Genomic DNA, 20,934 nt, shown 5'->3' with positions numbered 1-20,934 from the left:
CTTGATCTGTATATTAGCTTATATTAGATACCTTTTGGCTCTGCAGGCGCGGCCACCCTGGGCAATTCTGCCGCCCCCGCCATTGCGAGACATGACACACACGGGTTTCTTATCCACGCTACTCATTGACGCGAGGGCCTGACGTAATTAGCATAGACCTCTCTGAGGCGGGGCTCCTTACAAAAGAGTCGGTATTGTGGGCGAAGTGGAGGAACGCTCCGTCGACCGTCTTCTTGACCGAAAGGATGCCAATAGCTCCATTACAGATACTATTCTTGACGCCCGGATGTCCTAATCACCTGTTAGCTTGTAAGCTTCGAATGCAGATAGCGAGTAGTACCCATGAAATCGTTGGAAATAACCGCTCTCATGGCCTCATCTTCGGTAACCTCTTCGAATCCGCCGTCTTCACGCTTTCGATGGCTATAGTAGATGCGTGACGCGCAGGTACTGGCGGCCATGGTCGTTGCAATGTGCTCACCAGTCCCCGAAGTAACAGTCGCAATGCAGGTCGCTTCTGAATCATTAGGATCCACGGGGATTACCGCAGTCCCGATACCAACAAGCGCGGCAGGGCCAATCCGCCCGCGATGCTTCATTCCAATGCCTCCGGAAGAAGAGCCTGCTGCGATGTTTCCTTTACTGTCTATGGCTATGGCGCCGACGGTATCATTGACTCGGTCAATGTCCATTGCGTCGACGCCATGGGGAGCTTCGGCAATAGACAAGTTATCGTGACTCGTAGACATGTTCCCAACAGCAACGGACCGCGCACCATCGGTTTGCTTGCCATCTTTGACCCTGGGGGCAACAAAGGGTGCAAGCTCCGAACCTGCCGGCGGCATGATACGACGTGGGTCTGTAGTGGGTGAGCTCTTGGTACTTTGAGTGCTTCCTCCAGTCGCCGGGGCTGGTCCTGGGCTCGAAGCCGCAGAGAGCAGCTGGGCTGGACTGGCGGTGGGGGGTCGGCGAAAGTGCGAGCTCAGGCGGGTGTGTTCTCCAGACTGCTTCCTCTCCCTGAGAGTAGCGTTTTCCAGATCACGTCTCCAATGAGTCCACCTTTCTCGAGCCGACGGAGCTACTAGGCCATCAGGGGGTAGCACCACCAGCCCGTGTTCGTATGCAAAGTCCGTAGCACCCTGTCCCACTAAGAAGTTTGGAGGTACTCGGGCCAGCGAGAGCGGCTTTGAGGAAGCGTCAAGGATGACCCGTGCAAGGGAGATGGGATTCTTGACCTCTGCACCAGGCCATTAGCACTGAATAGTTGGACCGTACAGATCATTTTGGGAAAGACATGAGATACTCACGACCGACGGCACCCACAGCACCACTGCGTCCTAGATGATTGACAACAGTAGCATCACACTCGACAGTGCCTTCAAGATTGAGGTTGCTACCGTAGCCAGCGTTGGTCATCTCACTATCCTCCAGCACCATGATGGCCATTTCAACAGCGTCGACGGCCGATCCACCGTTCTTCAGTAATGACATTGCTACTCTCGCCGCTCTGCTCCTCGTTAGCTCGGTTCAGACTTGACCTGCGAAGGCGTGGGTTGGGCTTGAGAACTCACTTCTCACAGGTCTCTAGATGCGCTTTCTCGTTGTGCGGGGCATGAAAGCCGGCTCCCGCATGAACGAAGATGGCAGAGATATCTCCGCCTCCTTTTGAGCGACTCATTGTAGAATCCAGTTGCTGGGCTCTCAGGCGAACTGAGAGGTGCAACCTGGAGAAGCACTGGAGAAGACGACGCAGTCTCGGAGGCCGTGAGTGCTTCAGGGCGGGAGGCCCCGGCAACTCACTTGTTGAGGTTCCCTCCGTGGTTTTGGTACACGTAGACTTGCAGGGTTGGGCTTGGTTTCAACACTGGGACGAAGATGGTAGAAGCGAGCAGTAAGAGGGGATGAAGAGAGGAAGAAGCGAACTCGTCAACACACAAAAGAAATATTGACTGTTCAGAGGAAGACGCGGGTCTCTTGATACTAGCTTGCTGCCGGGGCGATTGGTGATTTTCTGATTTCGAGCGGCGTAATTGTAGTGAACGCAGAGGTGAAACGGTGAGTATAACCGTTAAGGATAGGTTTGATATAGTAAAAATGATCACCTAGGATGCGGAGCGGGAGGGAGGGAGATAGGGTGGTAGGGGAAGAAGATAGGAATTGAGGTAGTGGAAGTGTTTAAAAGGTGTTTAAGGATATGGTAGGATTCAATTGTATAAAAGAAGAGGGATGGTGAAGCCCAGACATGTAGATGGGATCATTGGATCAAGTTCCTTCCTCAGCAACTGCATTGGAGGTGGTTTCCTGAGGAGGGTTTACTGTTTTCACGAACATCAAGAAGATGGAGTCTACATTTCAACTTTGAGAACAGAACTGATTCACCTCCCAATGGGAGATAGTCACATGAGGGTACACTACAGGAACCAGGATATTGCCTGACTATGCATTGCTAGTTAAGGTTATCACCAAAAGGAGTGAGATTCTATCTACATGTGGAATTGAAGGTAATAACATCTGCAGTGTATTGTGGATGCAGTGGGTGTACCATACCAAACGTGACGTCGTTACCCGTAAAGTATGGGGCAGCCGCAGTATCCAGGCAGGGCATCCAGGCATTCCATCCATCCTCGAACTGACTGCCCGCCTTCATCTCCATCTCCGTCCCTTTACCCCCCTCCTCTTCCCCTCCAATCCCCTTCTCGTCATAATTCTCGCCCGTCCTTCCTGGCGGAGTTTCTGGATGATTGCGCTCTCATCCCTGCAATACCATTCAATCGTCTAATTTCACCTCTTCCATCTCCTCACTTAGTCCGACCACTGATCAGGGGGAGTGTGCGTGTACTCCACATCATCAATCATGGCTTCCCAAACTCCGGCCGTTGTCATGGACAAGTATGCCCCTTACCATCCCCAACTCACACTTCACTTGCGCGGTCACTAATCCGCTCCTTCTCTCTGCTCAGCGGTACCGGTTATTCCAAGCTTGGTAGGACTCCTGATAGCTTCCACGTGGAGCTCCGCCGGCAAGCTCCAGGCTGACATGTCTCCAGGTTTCGCCGGTAACGACTCGCCCTCTTTCGTCTTTCCCACTGCCATTGCGACCAAAGCTGGTGCCGGAGGCGCTGGCTCCTCCGCTGCCGGTAGACCTCCTGTTGCGAACAAACCCTCCTTCCTAGCTACCGGTGGTGGGGCAGGCTCCCATCTATCCGCGAAGCGTGGTACAGAGGACTTGGACTTCTTCATTGGCGATGAAGCTCTGGCAGCGGCCAACGGGCCCGGATATGCCATCAACTACCCCATTCGCCATGGTCAGATCGAGAACTGGGATCACATGGAGCGGTTCTGGTCGAATTCCATCTTCAAGTACTTGCGCGTCGAGCCGGAGGACCACTACTTCCTCCTCACTGAGCCGGTAAGACCTCCGACTTCTCCAATTGCCCTTCGGCGGATGCGATGCTGACCGGATATTGTGTGCATAGCCCTTGAACCCTCCCGAGAACCGTGAGAACACCGCCGAGATCATGTTCGAGTCTTTCAACTGTGCCGGTCTCTACATCGCCGTCCAGGCTGTCTTGGCCCTTGCTGCCTCCTGGACCTCCTCGAAGGTGACCGACCGCTCTCTCACCGGAACCGTCATCGACTCCGGTGACGGTGTTACACACGTTATTCCCGTCGCCGAAGGCTACGTCATCGGATCATCTATCAAGAGTATACCCATTGCCGGTCGCGATATCACCTACTTTGTCCAGAGCCTGCTCCGTGACCGCGGTGAGCCGGACAGCAGCTTGAAGACGGCTGAGAAGGTCAAGGAGGAGTACTGCTACGTGTGCCCCGACATCGTCAAGGAATTCGCCCGCTACGACCGTGAGCCAGACCGCCTGCTTAAGCACACTGTGACTTCGCCCAACGGCCGGACCGTGAGCATCGATGTGGGCTACGAACGTTTCCTTGCGCCGGAGATCTTCTTCAACCCCGAGATCTATTCGTCGGACTTTTTGACCCCCCTGCCCAACGTCGTCGACGGCGTGATCCAGTCTTCCCCCATCGATGTGAGAAGGGGTCTGTACAAGAACATTGTGTTGTCCGGTGGATCTACTCTGTACAAGGACTTTGGACGGCGTCTTCAGCGTGACATCCGTCATCTGGTGGATGCACGCATTCGGGCGTCGGAGGCGCGCAGCGGAGGTGCCAGAAGTGGTGGACTGGACGTGGCGGTTGTGACACACAAGAGACAGCGCCATGGACCGTGGTTCGGAGGTAGCTTGCTGGGACAGACGCCGGAGTTCCGCAGTTACTGCCACACCAAGGCGGAATACGATGAGATTGGTCCTAGTATTGTGCGCCGCTTTGCGCTGTTGGGAGGCCCTGGCAGTTCGTAAATATGTGGTTCTGTCTATAGTTTAACTTGATATGCTCCTGCTTCTGCCAATATCCGGTGATAGTAAATAGATGACGGTTATCTTTTTGTCTTGATTGTATATACTAAATGTATAGTTATTCTGCTATATTATGTTCAGGACTGCCTCATCACTGCCTCATAATCTACTATCTCATACTTCGGAGATAAATGCCGCTGCATCCTCAGAAATCAAGGAACAGCCATGTGTATTTCTAAGCATTACTTGACTACTCGCATTTCTAAGCAGGAACAGCAACCCAGAAGTAAGCACCAGTAGCACACTACTACTAGTATAGTACGAGAAATCACACCATTCACCAACCAGCGATCTCTCCTAGAGCAGCATAGACCTACTCTAAACCGACTAGACGCCGCACCATACATCCCCCCGCATATACCATCATAGTAGAGAAGTAGCAGTATAAATACCAGCATGATACTTCCCTCACAACTTACTTTCAATCCCACAAACCACTACTACACCCCAATCTTCCCCCATTTAGACCACCCCAAGGACAACTACTACATACATCAAAATGTACCCCAACACCTCCCTAATCCTAACCAACATCCCCACGGGCCTCCCCACCCCCCACAAAGACCTAACCCCCCTCCCCCGCCCCTTGGACATCACCACCCCACCCGCAGACCCAAACGCCCTCCTCACCAAGCTCCTCTACGCCAGCCTGGACCCCTACATGCGCGGGCGCATGCGCCCCGCCCACATCAAATCCTACAGTCCACCATACCCGCTCAACACGCCCATCACGGCCTACAGCGTGGCCCAAGTAGTGCACTCCACGCACGCATCCTTCAAGCCGGGCGAGATCATCTACGCGCGTCTGCCTATCCAGGAATACAGCGTGCTGGCTGTATCTGCATCCCCTGCCCCTACCACCAGCGAAGCCGGAGATGAAGAACAAGAGCAGCTATGGACGCTCGAAAACATCGACGGAGCGAACAGCCCTATCCGGAAGATCCCGACCCCACTACCATCTGGGATTGAGCTGTCCCAGTATGTAGGGATCTTGGGCATGACGGGGTTGACTGCGTACGCTGGGCTGTTTGAGATCGGGGAGCCGAAGAAGGGCGAGACGGTGTTTGTGAGTAGTGCTGCTGGGGCGGTGGGGAGTGTGGTGGGACAGTTGGCGAAGAGGATTGGGTGTAGGGTGATTGGGAGTGCTGGGGGGGAGAGGAAGAGGAGGTATGTGGTTGAGGAACTGGGGTTTGATGATTGTTTTGATTATAGGGTTGAGGGGGCGAAGGAGGCGTTGGGGAGGTTGGTTGGTGGTGAGGGGGGCAGTGGTGTCGATGTGTATTTTGAGAATGTGGGTGGGGAGCAGTTGGATGCTGTGTTGGAGGTTATGAATAATGGGGGGAGGGTTGGTAAGTCTTCCTATATTTATTGGATGTTGGATGTTGGGTTTGGGAAATATGCTGACTGATGATGGGATGGGTGGTAGTGGCTTGTGGAATGGTCTCGCAGTATAATCTCAAGCCGGAGGAGCGGTATGGGGTTAAGAATCTGTATAATGTTGTCACGAAGAGGTTGCGCATGCGTGGGTTTATTGTTGGGGATAAGGATATGGGGCCTAAGTGGATCAAGGAGAGGGATGAGAAGGTTACTGCTGTGAGTGTATCATTCTTCCTGGGTATGAGGATGACTGCTGATGATGTGTAGTGGCTGCAGGAGGGCAGTATCAATGCCAAAGAGGATATCACGGTGGGCATTGAGAATGGTCCCGAGGCGTTTGTTGCCATGCTGCGCGGGGAGAACTTGGGCAAGGCGGTTTTGAAGATTGCTGATCCTGAATTGTAGACTGGACTCGGTTCATTAGTTATGTAGCAGGTTATCAGAAGCACCAGCTCGATAGTAAAGAATAGATGAAACGAAAGTTGCAAACTGCAATGGTATTTGCTCATTGTATGTACGCGAATCTATCAGTCATGTCCCCTTTTAACCACCAACGCCATCAATGTATGAATCTAAGCAGACTCGGGTATACTCGTCTTGTTCAGAATAGCGACTCCCTCAACATGTCCCGTCTGCGGGAAGAAGTCGAATCCCCGAATGCTCTCGATCTCGTACCGGATCTTCTTCTCCGCATCGCCCTGCACCATGACAGCCACATCTCGCGCCTGCGTGTGCACGTTGCAGCTGACGTAGACCACCCGGCGCGGTCCAAAGGCCAGCAGCTGCCGGAGAAAGTCGTCACTGCATCCCTTGCGCGGGGGGTCAATCACCAGCAGAGTCTGGTCAGGAGGGTAGGGGACGTCCTTGAAGAGAACGGCTGCGTCTGCGGCGGCGAAACCGGTGTTCGGGAGTTTGTTGTCGCGGGCGTTGTCCCGTGCCGAGGCGATGGAGTCGCCGGCGACGTCGACGCCCAGACTGGACTTGAATAGCGGGGAGAGGGTGATGGTGAAGAGACCGGAGCCGGAGTAGGCATCCAGGAGGTATTTGATGGGTTTGGCGTCTTGGTCGTTGTTCGGGGGCATAGCGTGTTGGCGGATAAACTCGGTGAATCCAGAGAGGATGGAGTTGTTGTTTTGGAAGAATGCGCCGGCTTTGTTGGTGAACACGTAGTCGTCGACATACTCAATGCTGGTGGCGTTCGAGTCGGTCACGCAGCGCTTCTCTTCAATGTAGGTATCCTTTTCGACGCGGATGACGTCGCCGGAGTCCTGTCCGGGCTTGTTGATGGGCGCAGGAGGGTTCTCGCTGTCCTGCTCTTTCGGCACGCGAGTGGTCGACTCACGCATAAGAAGAGTGGCACCCTTGGTGTACTTGCCGATGGTCTCGGCCACACGCTTGCGCTCGCTCTTCAATCCCTGTCGGACAATATCGGTACCCAACGGGCAGTCTTCAATATCCAAATCCATGCGTCGGTTCTTGAAAGTGAAGCCAATCGGGGGCACCTCCTTGTGCGGCTCGCGGGGTCCCTTGCCCCTCCTCTTGTTGCCGCCAGGAGCTGCAAAGTGCGGTGTAAGCTTCGTCCGGTAACCATATTGCAGCGGAGATGGGAAAGTTTCGTCGATGGCAGGAATAAGTTCCGGAATCAAACCAGAAAAGTTGGCGTAGGCCTTCTCCACAATGCGCTTTTTGTGCGCGAGCTGGTCTTCATACGACATCATTTGCAGCTGGCATCCGGAGCACCGGCCGAAGTACTGGCAACCAATGCCGGCATCGTTGCGCTTGGGGCCAGGCTCAATGACCTTGATAAAGTCTGTCATGCTGTAGGACAGGGAGGGGAAGTGCCGCACCACCTTGACCAGCACCTTGTCGCCGGGGACTGTGAAAGGAACAACGTAGACATGATCCTGATTCTCGGATAATGCGAGACCATCACCAGTTGACGAAATCTCGGCGATCTGGACTTCAATCTCGGTGAAAGGCTCGGGAAGGGTGGGTTGCGGGGGTGTAGAAGCTTCTTCTGTCTCGAGCTCGGTTTCGGGCTTGTGTCTGCGGAGAAGCTGATCGATATCGGCCTGGAGGACCTCGTCGAAGCCGCTACTCTTGTTATCGCGGGGAGCCTTGACTCTCTTGCGCCGCTTTGCGACGGTGTCGGGCTTCTTGGGGGAATTCTGCATGGTGGGAGGATTGGAGGCTAATTGCGCATTGCGCGGGCAAGCAGATTGATGGAAGAGGGCCAACCGTTGGACCTGTCGAGGGACACTGGTTGGGAGTTTTCGAAGAGTATATGATCGCAAGGATCGCAAGGCAAACATATATAAATCCCGAACCAGTTAATCAGAAAATGGAGGGATTGAGAAAGTTGAAGTAGGAGGAAGAGAAGAAAGTTGGGGTGATGGAGGAAAAGGAAAAAGTGAGTGAGCAGGAAAAGGCGGACGGGGATTGGCTGGAGTTGACCCGCTGAGAATTTCACTCGAACTTCAATGTCCTTCCCTTCGCCGTCTTGAACTTCCCCGTCCATCACCTCATTTACTCCCCCCCTCTTCTCCACCACCCCGGATTATCTGCTCTCAAGTGGCCTCTGCTGGCCAGAGAGCTCCCTATCCGCTTCATCATGAGTCTCGCACGTCCGGCCCGATGCCTCTTCTGCAGCTTCTCGCGTGCGGCCTCCGCCGGCCCTCGCGTGCCTAGTCGCCAATTCCACCTCTCGTCGATACAGCTCTCCGATCGGAAACCGAAGGTCCCTGAAGTCAACAAGGCCCCCGAGGGAAAGACTCTGGATGAAATCTACCGGGAGGTGAAGCTTGACGACTTCAAGCACTACACCGAGGAGGAAAAGGCCGCCCTCCGGGAACATTACACACCCGAACAGATCGCCGCCATTGAGGCCGGTGAAAAGACCATTGACCCGAAAGACCTGGCTGAACAGTTCCGTCTGCGTCGGGATCCCATGAGGTTGAAGTATCTCGATGATTTCTCGGTCATTGAGCCCGGCGTCGACAAGCACGTTCGCGCCCCCAAGACCAACTCCGACTACAACGCGACATTCAAGACCGAGGATGATTTCATGGAAGACTTCGCCCGCTTCTTTGCCGAATCATCGGAGGACCCCCAGCCGGCAGACTTCGTACGATTCCTCGAGACCAACCGGGTGACCCACGGCAAGGAGGAGAACGAGCTCAACGGACACAGCGCGCTCTCGCCCAATCTCTTGAAAGACGGAGAAACCTTGGAACATATGGGTGACGAGGTTGTTCCGAGGCCGCAATACCGGACCAGATTTGGAGAGCTCACATATCTAAACCCCGAAGAACCCAACGAGGCGGAGAAGAGACTTTTCCAGGTCACGGGCTACGGTAGAGAGTACATCAAGTCCCTGTACATCAAGGACCTCGTTATTCGCCGTGTCAGCAACCAGACTCGACTGGGTAAGGTCCCGAGTATGTCCGTCGTCACGGTCGCCGGTAACCAGAACGGTCTCATGGGAATTGGAATTGCCAAGTCCGATGAAATTGTCGATGCCTGCCAACAAGCTCGCGCTCGTGCTGTGAAGAACATGCAACCTGTTCCGCGCTACGAGAAGCGGACCATCTTCGGTGACGTCGAGGGCAAGGTCGGAGCTGTGGAGTTGAAGTTGATGCACCGTCCCCCAGGTACGATGTCCGATACATGAACTTTTAGCTTAGTGCTAACGCTTGATATTTCCACAGGTTTCGGTCTCCGCTGCCAGCACCTGATCTTCGAAATGTGCCGCGCGGCCGGTATCCACGATATCGCCGCCCGGGTCAACCGGTCCAGAAACCCTATGAACACAGTCAAGGCCGCCTACGAGGCGCTCATGAGCCAGCGCAACCCCGAGGATATTGCCCGTGCCCGGGGTAAGAAGATGGTCGATGTACGGGGAGTGTACTACTCTGGAAAGGGTGTTCAAAGCCGTCGTGAGCGGCGAACAGCTTGAGATTTGGGTTTGAAAGATGTATCTCTCTGAACACAACACTGCATACAGACAGCAGACATGTTCATTTGCGTCATGGGCGGTGTATATAATGTTTTCTTTTCTTTCTTTTCTATTCTGTTCAATCTTGTATTACAGTCTAAACATGTATTTGTATCCAGCATCAAGCAATACTCAATCAAACCATCAACAAATCAACACTTAAATAAGTCTAGAACATACAAAACGGGGTATATCATATATCAATCACATCTATCAAACACCACATCCATAACCCAACCCAGTTAACCCATACCATGCAATCCACCATCACCATCGCCATATCCCATAACCAAACCCCCCGAAAAGAGAAATACCTAATACCTCCCAAAACTCTCCCCCTCAACCCCATACCCTCCATACCCCCCATCCCCATACTCACCCTGCTCATACCCATCATCCCCCTGCCCCATCATCCCCGAAAACCCATCTCCCTCCATCTCCTGCTGCATCTGTTGCTGTTGTTGTTGCTCCTCACTCTCATTAAAAATCTGCTGTTGAAGAACAATACTATACACGCTCGCCTTGAGCAGGGTACAGACCGTCGCGGTTTGGCGTTCTAGGCCGCGGAGGCCATCCAGTGTGAGGGTCGTGGGGGATTCGGCGAGTGTGGAGAGTTTGGTTGATAACTATACGAATATCCAATATTCAATTATTAGCATTATAGGGAAGAGGAATTGGGGGGGTAAGGTTGTGTGTAGTAGGTAGGTAGGTAGGTAGGTAGGTAGATTGATCGGATGGATGGGTGCATCTCGGTGGGTTATGATGGGATTGTGTGGGTATTGGGTGAAGGGGATAAACACACCTTATTCACATTCCCTAATAACCGAGTATACTCATCTAGGACTTCTTGTTCCAGGGAGCTGACGAGCGGGTTGGTGGTGCGGAGGAGAGGATTGTTGGGGGTTGAGTCTGGCGCGGAGGAGGGGGAGGGGTCTTGGTCTTGGTCGTGGAGGGGGGTGTGGTTGTGGGAGTCGGGTGGGGAGGACATTTTGATAAGTATCTTCTTGTTATTTCGCTGGTGCTCTTGGTTCTGGGTGTCTCTGTGTGTGTTGGGAAATGGGGGAGGTGCGTTGTTTGGTGTATGTTGAAAGTAGGTATGTTTGGATCTGGTTTGGTTTGTTTGGGTCGCGGCGGATGGATTTCCGTCGTGTCTCATTCAACCCAAATTATCAGTATCTAGGTCAGAATCTATATCAGGAAACATTTACAGACTGGTCCGTAATAGTCTAGAAAATACATATAAATTCATAAACGTAATCATGTCCATAAGGCACCGGGCCTGTCCCATCGGACATCCAAGCATCAATAAGTCGCCCACAAATACAGAATAAAGAACAGAAAGCATCCCCAACCAAAACCATCCTGGTGTGAACAAGTCAGCCCACACCACTGTTTTGCTCAAAGATCTGTTTGCTAAGGTACAACCGAAAATCGCTAACGCCGTCTGCTGCAATAACTGTGACAGAAACAAAAAACAGTCAAACTGTTACATCGCTGCCGCATCAAACCATAAAGTGACAGCCGAATATTAGCCCATGCATGAGGGGACGCAGTCATTGGATATCAGCATATATCGATAACCACCCTGTGTATAAGAAAAGAAAAGCAAACTCCCAGCGGCAAACGTCCGATACTCCAGGTAATAGCTGTAAGATGGTGAACTCCGTGTAGAGATCTTTCATGCATCATAGTCGTAAAATAAGCCTCTAGCAAAGCGTATGCTTGGGCAGGCAGAAAACATGGTGGTGCACAACGGGCCATTTACATGTCCCCGTCATGATGAAGGGTGACGCTGTTGAACTCCTCAAACGGATCGGCTATCTCGCCATTTGGCGTCGCAAGTCCCGAATCCATCGGTACACCCTTCATCTTGGTTGTACTGGGTCCACCAATATCGACACTCGCGCTCTCCTTGACATTGCGGAAGTTGAGAGTATCCGTACCACGGCTCTGGTGAGGGATCATTGGCGGCTTCATATGCCGGATAAGCGCCCACTGCGTCTGCCGGAAGAAGGGATGGGTCTTGACGTCCGAAGCGCCGGCTCGAGCTCCAAGGCGCTTGGTCTCGTCCTTGATGAGCAGTTTGCGAATTAATGATTTGCAGAGGCTGCGAATGTTAGCACTGTGTGGTAAAGCAGACCGAGAGAGCTTACTTGGAGGTTGGCTGGGCCGCTGCATGCTCAGGGAATTGCACTTCATCTCGCAAGATGTTGCCGAACGTAGCATTCCTGTTCTTGCCCTTAAATGGTGTCGTGCCGTAAAGCATCTCGTAGATCAAGATACCAAGCGTCCACCAGTCGACTGCGCTAGTGTGCCCGCAACCCTTGATGACTTCGGGTGCAATATATTCTTCCGTACCGACAAACGAGTTGGTCCTGAAGTCGGCAATGCATGACTTGGTATCAATCGTCGGTAGAGACGTTGTGGAGTTGCCACTCCGCGCCGGGATCATTGTAGGCGCACCGCCCGGTCCCGATTGCTTCGACAGATCAAAGTCAGACAGCATGATGTGGCCAGACTGGTGGAGGAGAATGTCTAGAGCAATATAGTCAGCATAAGTCAAAACCTATGTCTATCAGGGTACATACTTTCGGGCTTCAGATCACGGTAGATGAAACCCATGAGATGGAGGTACTCCAGAGCAGCAGTAACTTCTGCGGCATAGAATCTCGCTGCATCTTCGGAGATGCACTTTCCTGGGCGGGTTTGAAGAGCTAGAAGAGTCAGCGACAGCCGGAACCTATCGAACGACTAACACACCTCTGAAGAACTCGCCACCACTGCAGTATTCCATGCACAGGTAGAGATAGTCCTCGGACTGGAAGGAGTGGTAGAGTGTAACAATGAATGGATGGTTGCTGGTGGCAAGAATTTCCTGCTCGGCCAATGCCCGCTTAATCTTGTTCCGCTTGATCATCTCCTTCTTGCTCAGTACTAGTAAAGTCAGCACACTTCGCCAATAGACAAGGCTGCAGACATAAACTCACCCTTCATAGCATAGAGTCGGCTCGACTTTTTCTCCCGGACAAGATACACCTTGCCCACATCACCCTTGCCGATCAACTTGATCTTATCAAAGCTCCCCGGCCCTACCTCCACATTGCGCACCTTGATCGAGTTGGAACTATACGTCCTGCGGAAGGCAACCGAATCCCGAATCTGGCCGGGAGTAGGAATCTTACTGTGGGGGCCAAGTTTCGGCACGGCAAGATTCACATCTTTGTCGGACGCCACCTCCACCGTAGTGACTTGTGGATCATCCACCCCAGTCGGCTCCAGAAGTTCCTTTCCAGTCTCAGCCGTCTGAGGACGTTCGTCAGACTCGCCCCGGGCAAACAGACCCTGCGCATTCGGAGCAGAAGCAACACGGCGCAGCTTACGAGCCAACTCAACTTTGTTGGCCGTAGTTGCCTGCTCGGCAGCAGAGACACCGTCCACCTGCAATTCGGGGGTATCGGGCGGGGACGACGGCACCGAGCCATCGTTCCGATGCTGCAACGAAGGCTGGCCTTGGTGGACAAAGTATGGATTGGCCGTTGCGGTCGGGGAGACGCCTTCGTCTAGCGGATTGCCTTCACTGGCAACGGTGGTTGAGCGATTTCGGCCGATAGTGGGAAGGAACCGGGATTGTCTAAAGCCGGATTTGGCATCAGACTTTGCGGGTGGGGAGGTATTGCCATCGCGATCACGCGAATCATTGTTGTGGTGGCTGGCATGGGAAGAATTGCTGCTGGAACTGTTGATGCGAAAGAAATTCTTGATCCTCGTGGGGAAGTGGCTCGAATCGTTGGAATGCTTCTTGGAGGCCAGGGAGAGACTGGGAAAGTTCCCGCGTTTCTCGTTCGTCACGGAGGACGGACTGGAGGCGAAAAGTTGTGTCATGCCGGTGACTGCCTGGATTGAATCCAGGAACGTGGCTAGGTACTCAAGTTGAGTTTGGTGATAACGAACGGGGCAAGTAGGCGATGAGAGATAATAATTGCGACGGGAGGGAAGGGGCCCCAGTAACGGGCCAGAAGCCGCGGGGGAAATTGGTAGGCGGTGGTGCTAGTTTGCACCAGAAACTTGGATTTAGAGGCACTTCCAGCCCGGGAACGATGGGGGTTGGCTGTGAATGGGGGACAACACCTCGGCTAGATCGCGGGCGGGGAAGAACACAGCGTTCGCAGAGGTCGCAAAGGAATCACCGAAGAAAGAACAGAAGCTGAAGAATTGAATCCCCGGGCCAAAGACGGGCTTTCAAAGAAAAGAAACAGCAGGGGAAGAGAAAGAAGACAAGAAGAGGAGAGAGAGAAAGCGAAAGGGCCGGAGACGGAGTGGAGACGTGGAGGGAAAGTTGGAATGGCACAGCCTGGGCTTAGTCACGCTGCCCGGCATGATACATCATACGCCTCCATACCGGGTATAGTACGGTCACTAGTTAGTTTTTCTCACCGTCACTAACCATTTGCACTAAACTGTCTGGGTAAATAGTAAGGAATACTAAAGTGAAAGTCAAAGGGGAGCCGATAAAGCCCGATAGATAAATGTCACTTCACTTATCACCGTAGTATCGGGTTGTCGTATCCATCTTGCTATCAGCACAACAATCATTTCTTTCAACCCAGCCCAGCCCAGATACCTTCTATCCTTCCTGACTCGGTATGTAATCGGTATGTATATCCGATGTCACACAGTATCTATTACTTGTTGTATACTGTAACTGGTACTTAGTATTGTCTGCCATTCAGCTCGTCCCCTAAACGTCCTCTTCCTCTTTGTAACTAACTACTAACTACTAAGTAGTTACTCCGTAGTACTTACTCGACTAAGTAAGTTATCTTAGATCCGATCGGGCTCACCACAAAAGCACAGCCAGCGCTTTTAGCAGATTGGCCGGTGCCTTAGCCAGTTGCCACATTCTGGACTTGTTCGATTCAGCTTTGAACATCCCATGGATGACTCGCCATCCCCCATGGGCCTGCCAGCACATCTGATAGGACCATCAGGCACTCCTCCCCGAAACTTGCCCACTTGCCTCCTCACCGTGGGTCATTTACAAAAACATGGAACGAAAAAAACACAGCCATTATCGCCGCTGCTATTATTTGCTGTGCCTTTTTTTGATACTCCGTTCATACTTAATACTTATTATTATTTTTTAAATTACATACAGACTTTTACAGTATCATCACCATCCACACAGACTCATACACTTATATGCTCACACACCCTACTGGTCACTGGTTTACCTTCATCCATCTGCTCTCTCCCTAGTCAAAACCAAGAATACGAGATGCGACCTCACATCTTTTTTGCGGGGTGTGTGGCGGAGGACTAACCAGTCAGGCGACGGATGCTGGATGTGGGGGAATCCATCATTCACGCAAGGGGAGCTCTGGCCTCCTCAACTACAGAGTAACGATCGGCTCTGTCTTTCCCACTGCACACCTGATTATCCAGCAATGAGATTATTGACTATCTTGGCCTGGAGAAAGGTGGGCTGAAGCCAAGTTCCCCTAATCGCTACTGATCGATAAATACCACTTCAAACGGTTTTACCAGTAACCCAGGTCCGATTGCATCTGCTATCTAACCATCCCCTGGGGGTTTGGCTGCTGCATTAGCACAAGTAGACTGATCTTCATGCTCAAAGACTTGTGAAAATAACCTTTCCAGTGATACCATACTAACACTATCCCTCATTCTAAGATATACTCCAACCGTAAGGGTCCGACTCTGTGGGACAAGAGGTACCCTTGAATACATGTAATACAATGATGCCATACGGCCATATCTCCAACTGCTTTCCCCAATGCCCTCGAACCCTGCTCCTAGGACTCACCGCTGATTGCAAGTGGTAATCTCACCCCGTTCATCTGTTCCAGAAAGAATCGTATATGTGGACGCCGCGGGGACCTCGCTCTACCCGACTCGATCACGGCTTTCCAGCTTGCTTGGCTGGTCCAGGGCCCTCTTTGCCTCTTTGTCCGGGTCCATCATGCTGCTTCGAGTTCGACATCTTTCCGCTGAATCGATACATTCCACCTTCGGTCATGTCCGTTGGTGCACTCCTGTTCTTACTAGGTGCATTCCCTACGCCTTCGAAAGGGGGCAGAAATCCATGTGCATTAACATTCTGCGAGACAGCCAAGGCAGCCGTTTTCTGAAAGGCTAGACCACGGTCCTTGTTGAAATACTGCGTCAGAAGCTGAGGATACTGCTGTCTCATTTCCTCCACGCTGGTTTGCCTCGCCGGGTCAGTCGGGTTTACCAACGTTGGGGGGCTGCGTGGCTTGTATATCGATGGTCCTCCTGGCTGGCCCAAGTTCTGCCCTCGAGAACGTTGAGGACCTGGTAGAAAGGCTTCATTCGATACATGGGGATGCTCAAGTGGACCACGGGATCTGCTGCGCAACATCATCAGCTTGATTGCCTGTGCTCGAAGATTCTTACTACCTTTCGGCCATCTCTCGATTCGCCCGTTTTTCTTTGATCTTCCGTAGCTTTTTGTCACGTCGACGCCTGCAAACTTAGAAATCTCCAGAGTTATACCATTCCAAGGCGGACGGTACTTACTCTCCTTGATGAACGGTAGCCCATGAGTCCGTCGTTGACACATACGACGATATGGATTGATGGTCATCACCCTCTTCCATCTCTTTCGCACTCATGTACGGGCCCATTGCGCTGTGCAGTCCAGGCCTTCGCAGCTCCTTCCCGGGCTTCCAGGCCTTGGTTGAGTGTCGCATCAGAGGTGCATGAGCTTCATGCTTGTCTGATAGTCCCTTGACGGCACACGCCTCACTTTCCGCGCGATTCTTGCGGTTGTGCTTAACAGGCATGGCTGACAGCAACCCGCGCGGCTCATGAAGTTCATCTCGCCTCTGTTTAATCAATATGGAAGTAGCAGCTGATAGTTCCCGAAGAAGCCCATCGAGGGGTTCACCTCGGCGAGTGGCCTCCTCAATTTGATGATGCACCTTTTCAACGTCCAAAGCGGTTATCTTTGTCGGTGTTTTCCATCCAGCAGTTCCGTCAGTAGTTCTCGATTTGGCCTCGCCATGTGTCTGGACCTGTTTGTCTGACCTCTTGGGTTCGATCCGTGTCTCAATTCCGCGTGCGGCATGCGAAAAGCTAGCATCCTTAATCGAGTTGTGGTTTGGACGTACCTCTGTTGGGCCGATTGTCGCATTGTATGGGTAGGTATCAGATACAGCATGTAGTGGCATTGATGCGTTAACTGTCTCATTGAGGGAGAGCGACTGCGAAAGGGCGTTTGCTAGTGGCAGCATCGAAAAAGCTGGAAGCGCAGAAGCTGAGCTGGGTGTGCACAGCGAAGGTCCCATTAGAGATGGACTACCTGTGAGGCCGCTAGCGACATACATTGAAGCGACGTTCGAGGGATGTTGCCTGATTGGGATCGTTGTGTTCAATCTTCCAGAAACCCATTCGAGATGTTCTCTGTATATTCTAACCGCATCCAGTTCTCTCACCAAACTCATTCGCTGATCAACTAGAATCTTTTTGGCACTTGGGTCGAGATCCCAACTGTGCACAGCCATATACCTGTCAATACCGGATAGCTTACTGGTAAGAGACTCATGCTCCTTTGCAGCATCTTCCAGAGACTTCTGGTACGTCGGTGTTTGAGGAGTGCTAACCATCATTGGTTGATTAAGAGCTGGGACTTGTCCACCTGCATATTGATGCCATTGAGGGCCCAGAGAAGAGCAAAGAGAGTCATAGGTAGGTGGAAGCTGACCAAGAAATGAGGTCGCCCTGCCGCTACTTGTATTGCTTTCTGCGGAAAAGTCAGAAGTCGTGGTAACAGTGGGATATGGCTGGACTGCTGGCATGGAAGGAATTAACGGGCCTTGAGTACCCAGGGTAGGATACATATTTGAAGCCCACGTTGATGGACCATCTCCAAAGGCATACATAGGGTAGTCCGAGGCCGCTGGTATAACTTCCGGGGCTGGTAAGGCGATTTGAGGCATTGGTAGGTCACTCATGGCCCATGGAAGACTGGGTTGGGAGAACAGCCCTGCGGTAGCCGCCGTAGACAGAAGATTCGGTGCTTGTCCATAGTTTGAGAAGTGCTGGTCAATTGCACTACCGCTTTGAGGCAGTATGGTACGTATATCGTCGTGACTTTCAGCAGGCTGCGGTGCAGCTATAGGAATATTAACACTTGCGTTGTTATCTTGCAACAGCACATGTTTATTTTCGCGTTTGTTTCTAGTGTCATCTCGCAGTGAAGGCTTAGATATTTTCTGATCACTGGCTCTTGCACTTATGTTGCGCACCGGCTGCTTTGCCTTAGGGGTAGGAGACTGTGGTTCCATCGGAACTATTCGGCCTCCAGCCGTGACACGCTGGTGCTTCGGGGATGTATGCTCCTTTAGAAACTGAACAAATCCGGCATCGGCGTGTGCGCGGATGCTCTGTGGAGGGTCACTTGGCTGCCGAGAGGGATAGATTACAGCGTGCTCTGGAACTGAAAGAGTTCGTTCGCTCTGACGTGACAAGTTTGAGGCATTCCTTGACCGGTTGACTGGCTGCTCCGACAAGACACTCGTACTGGTTTTGCGTTGTCGAAGGACGTTATCTAGTGATAAAGAGACTTCTGTGTCAGCAAGATATTCTTCTTCGTTTCCAGCATTCACTACTAAAATTAGATAAGAAAAAGAAAGACTTACTTCCAACGGCCTGCTCAGTAAATTTGCTGAAATCTATCCGCCCGTGGTGGCTAAGTGCCAGCAAAGTGGGAATGTCATACTTGACCATGGCTGTTTCTAGTGGATACAACACACCGGTGGATGTGAAATAGAAAAAACGACCAAGCAGCTAGTGGCTCTGAGTGACAGGCTTGAAAGAAAGGGATAGAAGCTCCGAACTCTGTCTCTTGTTTAAACAACGTGCTACAATGAAGAAATTGACTGTATCGAAAGTGCTGATAGGAATGTCTTCATGCACGAACTAGGAAAGTGCGCACGCGACTTGGGACGTATTGCTCCTGCCCTTGGGATGAGCAGGAAGTAAAGGAGGAGGAGCCAGTCACCTAGTCAGTCTAGGCACTGGCGCGCCGAAAGTAACTCAGTGCGAGTCTCATGAATTTTGTTTTGCATGCCCGTACCAGCTACATTGCCTAATCGAGTGCAGTGGATCACTGGTTAAGATACATACATAGCTGGGTGGACCGTAAATTGCAGTGATGGGGTCGAATCACCCAATCATTTGGTGTGGTATAGTTTGCAGGAGGAATCATCAGGAAGAGATAGCTCTAGCAGCCAGAGGTTCAGAGTGGCGATGGTGATGGCCAACATATCCTGCTGAATGAAAGAGATATAGACGCTTGAAGCAGCTCAGCAAGAGCGATACCACAACAAAGCAAAAAAGTATCCTGCCGTCTCGAACTTACAGCGACGAAGCATGACTGGTATCAAACAAGGCTCCAGTAGGTAGTAACCCGGTCGTATGGTGTTTCTGTGTCAATGCGATGGTGCAGGATGTACGTTGCGTCGGTAGGATAGCCTTTGTTCGCTACTATCTACCATTTAACCGTATTACTGAATTGATGTGTACTTACGTTGAGGAGAATTGATGCTATATATTATAATCCAGAGATTTCATTATGTTTATTCGAATATCTACACCATCGGTCCTCGAATATCTAAACATGATTGTGTAGGACACCAATATTGTTAACAATTCCCGTACCCCAAAGCCACAACCCTGATAATTCGCTGTTCTGACATAACTCATCAGCAACAAACGTGCCAGACCTCACAAAAGACGAGTCTATTGCATCATGTAGCAACAGGCGAAATTGATCGCAGAGCTGGCAAATGACTCAAGAATATAGGTGCGCGCCACCGAAACATGGCAGAAAGCCGCAAGTTCCAGGGCTCCCACGATGGATACATGCACAAGGTAGAACACCTGCTGTCTGGACTTGGCAGAAGTCGGTTTCAACCAGCGTACCCAGCGAGGCATGGCTGCCGGACGAGCAAAGAGAGCGACCGCGCCCACCATGGTGGCAGCAGCGATTCCCCACTGGACATCAGAATCCCAGATACGCTTGGCAAAGAGCGAGCCGAAGTCAGGGTGGCTCGACTGCAGGAAGAAAGAATCGTACATGACAGCGTGGGCGATGAGCAGCGGCGCAAGAACGATCCGACCAAATAGACGATGGTAGGCATTGATGGTCGGCTGCGGAACGGATGTGATAACCGACACGACGGACGGTGATCCTGGTGATGGACTCATGTACAGGGCCGGTGACATGAGCACCTGCAGGGGGAGCTGGGAGAGGCTGACATGGGCTAGAGCTTTGGTAAAGTGGAGATAATCTGTTTACATCAACAATGGCTTAGCTTTCGTCTCCACGATGTGGGTGAGTTAAGAATATGAGACACAGGACTGTTGTAGTTCGCGGGAGCTTAGATGAACACAAAGTGTAGATTCTGGCAAATCGGAGCCCAGACAAATGTAATCCTATGCCCCAAACTCGACCATCTCGGGTACTAGTACTAGTATCAGGAAATGTCATAGAAAATATTGACCCACCTTCACCAGAATTCCAGATGCAAAGACTCAGAAGCCAGCCAAGCCAGATGAGACAGACGATGTATTGTCTTCGAGTCTCCATCCAGCCAGCAACTGGGGGCGTATCCAACCATGATTTCTCCAAGTTCTTTCGCCGCGAGCGCCTCTCGGCTGGCTTTTCGGTGGCAGGGGCTTCGCTAAAGGACTTCTTATATACGCGAACCAGAACAAGAGCAATCAACACCGAGCACTGCGCGTAGAATCCACGTAAATCCAGAAGCTCCCGACGTTGCTGCTTCTCAGCGTCTGTGAGAGACGTAAAATGCCACGGCCAAGAAAACGACATTGTATTCACGGCTGCGGATAAATAAACCAACAAAGTTCAGAAATGAGGCGTCTAGCAACGTCAATGGCGGTTTAGAGATATTGAGCAACCTCTCAGACTCAGGGACCACACGTGGACTAAAGATTAAATAGACGGATGCCTGGCTTACACCGACGGCTTTACGGAAGTAGCGCTTCCTAGGCCCTCGGGATCACATGATACTGAATGGGATCTACCAAGTTGTTTGCTGCTTCTAATCAGCGATTCTCATGAAG

The 20,934-nt window shown here is 51.9% G+C and overlaps 9 protein-coding genes across 9 annotated transcripts; 4 read left to right on the top strand and 5 right to left on the bottom strand.

The window, feature by feature from the left end:
* Positions 1–18: 18 nt before the first annotated feature.
* BO88DRAFT_384058 (threonine aspartase 1) lies at positions 19–1,678 on the bottom strand (the record flags this gene model as incomplete). The annotated part of the gene is made up of 5 exons (XM_025704683.1): positions 19–138; positions 182–291; positions 341–1,237; positions 1,308–1,507; positions 1,572–1,678. The coding sequence occupies 5 exons, from the start codon at positions 1,676–1,678 to the stop codon at positions 19–21; spliced, it is 1,434 nt and encodes a 477-aa protein (XP_025565455.1).
* A 945-nt stretch (positions 1,679–2,623) lies between these two features.
* Positions 2,624–4,522, top strand: BO88DRAFT_403016 (actin-related protein 3). Its single transcript, XM_025706253.1, has 4 exons — positions 2,624–2,889; positions 2,961–2,983; positions 3,048–3,409; positions 3,477–4,522. The coding sequence occupies exons 1-4, from the start codon at positions 2,855–2,857 to the stop codon at positions 4,374–4,376; spliced, it is 1,320 nt and encodes a 439-aa protein (XP_025565454.1). The 5' UTR covers positions 2,624–2,854; the 3' UTR covers positions 4,377–4,522.
* A 410-nt stretch (positions 4,523–4,932) lies between these two features.
* BO88DRAFT_451341 (MDR family NADP-dependent oxidoreductase) lies at positions 4,933–6,215 on the top strand (the record flags this gene model as incomplete). The annotated part of the gene is made up of 3 exons (XM_025710627.1): positions 4,933–5,782; positions 5,860–6,026; positions 6,078–6,215. The coding sequence occupies 3 exons, from the start codon at positions 4,933–4,935 to the stop codon at positions 6,213–6,215; spliced, it is 1,155 nt and encodes a 384-aa protein (XP_025565453.1).
* Positions 6,216–6,382: 167 nt separating this feature from the next.
* BO88DRAFT_423499 (tRNA (uracil(54)-C(5))-methyltransferase) lies at positions 6,383–7,984 on the bottom strand (the record flags this gene model as incomplete). The annotated part of the gene is made up of 1 exon (XM_025708651.1): positions 6,383–7,984. One exon carries the CDS (start codon positions 7,982–7,984, stop codon positions 6,383–6,385), a length of 1,602 nt encoding a protein of 533 aa, XP_025565452.1.
* Positions 7,985–8,319: 335 nt separating this feature from the next.
* BO88DRAFT_403013 (mitochondrial 37S ribosomal protein uS5m) lies at positions 8,320–9,961 on the top strand. The gene is made up of 2 exons (XM_025706252.1): positions 8,320–9,460; positions 9,518–9,961. The coding sequence occupies exons 1-2, from the start codon at positions 8,422–8,424 to the stop codon at positions 9,763–9,765; spliced, it is 1,287 nt and encodes a 428-aa protein (XP_025565451.1). The 5' UTR covers positions 8,320–8,421; the 3' UTR covers positions 9,766–9,961.
* Positions 9,652–10,084, top strand: BO88DRAFT_237997 (uncharacterized protein). The gene has a single exon (XM_025702109.1). It carries the CDS (start codon positions 9,823–9,825, stop codon positions 10,048–10,050), a length of 228 nt encoding a protein of 75 aa, XP_025565450.1. The 5' UTR covers positions 9,652–9,822; the 3' UTR covers positions 10,051–10,084.
* Positions 10,085–11,565: 1,481 nt separating this feature from the next.
* Positions 11,566–13,686, bottom strand: BO88DRAFT_451337 (putative serine/threonine protein kinase (Nrc-2); the record flags this gene model as incomplete). The annotated part of the gene is made up of 5 exons (XM_025710626.1): positions 11,566–11,911; positions 11,958–12,339; positions 12,393–12,518; positions 12,565–12,738; positions 12,792–13,686. 5 exons carry the CDS (start codon positions 13,684–13,686, stop codon positions 11,566–11,568), a joined length of 1,923 nt encoding a protein of 640 aa, XP_025565449.1.
* A 1,801-nt stretch (positions 13,687–15,487) lies between these two features.
* On the bottom strand, positions 15,488–18,573 carry BO88DRAFT_478390 (uncharacterized protein; the record flags this gene model as incomplete). Its single annotated transcript, XM_025711994.1, has 4 exons — positions 15,488–16,193; positions 16,240–16,308; positions 16,363–18,394; positions 18,486–18,573. 4 exons carry the CDS (start codon positions 18,571–18,573, stop codon positions 15,722–15,724), a joined length of 2,661 nt encoding a protein of 886 aa, XP_025565448.1. The 3' UTR covers positions 15,488–15,721.
* An 835-nt stretch (positions 18,574–19,408) lies between these two features.
* BO88DRAFT_403009 (putative metalloreductase Fre8) lies at positions 19,409–20,782 on the bottom strand. Its single transcript, XM_025706251.1, has 2 exons — positions 20,356–20,782; positions 19,409–20,138 (listed from the first exon to the last, which is right to left on the bottom strand). The coding sequence occupies exons 1-2, from the start codon at positions 20,678–20,680 to the stop codon at positions 19,588–19,590; spliced, it is 876 nt and encodes a 291-aa protein (XP_025565447.1). The 5' UTR covers positions 20,681–20,782; the 3' UTR covers positions 19,409–19,587.
* Positions 20,783–20,934: the final 152 nt, after the last annotated feature.

The sequence above is a fragment of the Aspergillus vadensis genome (genome assembly GCF_003184925.1).
Source record: "Aspergillus vadensis CBS 113365 unplaced genomic scaffold BO88scaffold_5, whole genome shotgun sequence".
Taxonomy (NCBI): Eukaryota; Fungi; Ascomycota; class Eurotiomycetes; order Eurotiales; family Aspergillaceae; genus Aspergillus; species Aspergillus vadensis.
The sequence above is the reverse complement of the archived record's forward strand: the minus strand, read 5'-3'. Positions and strand labels throughout refer to the sequence as shown.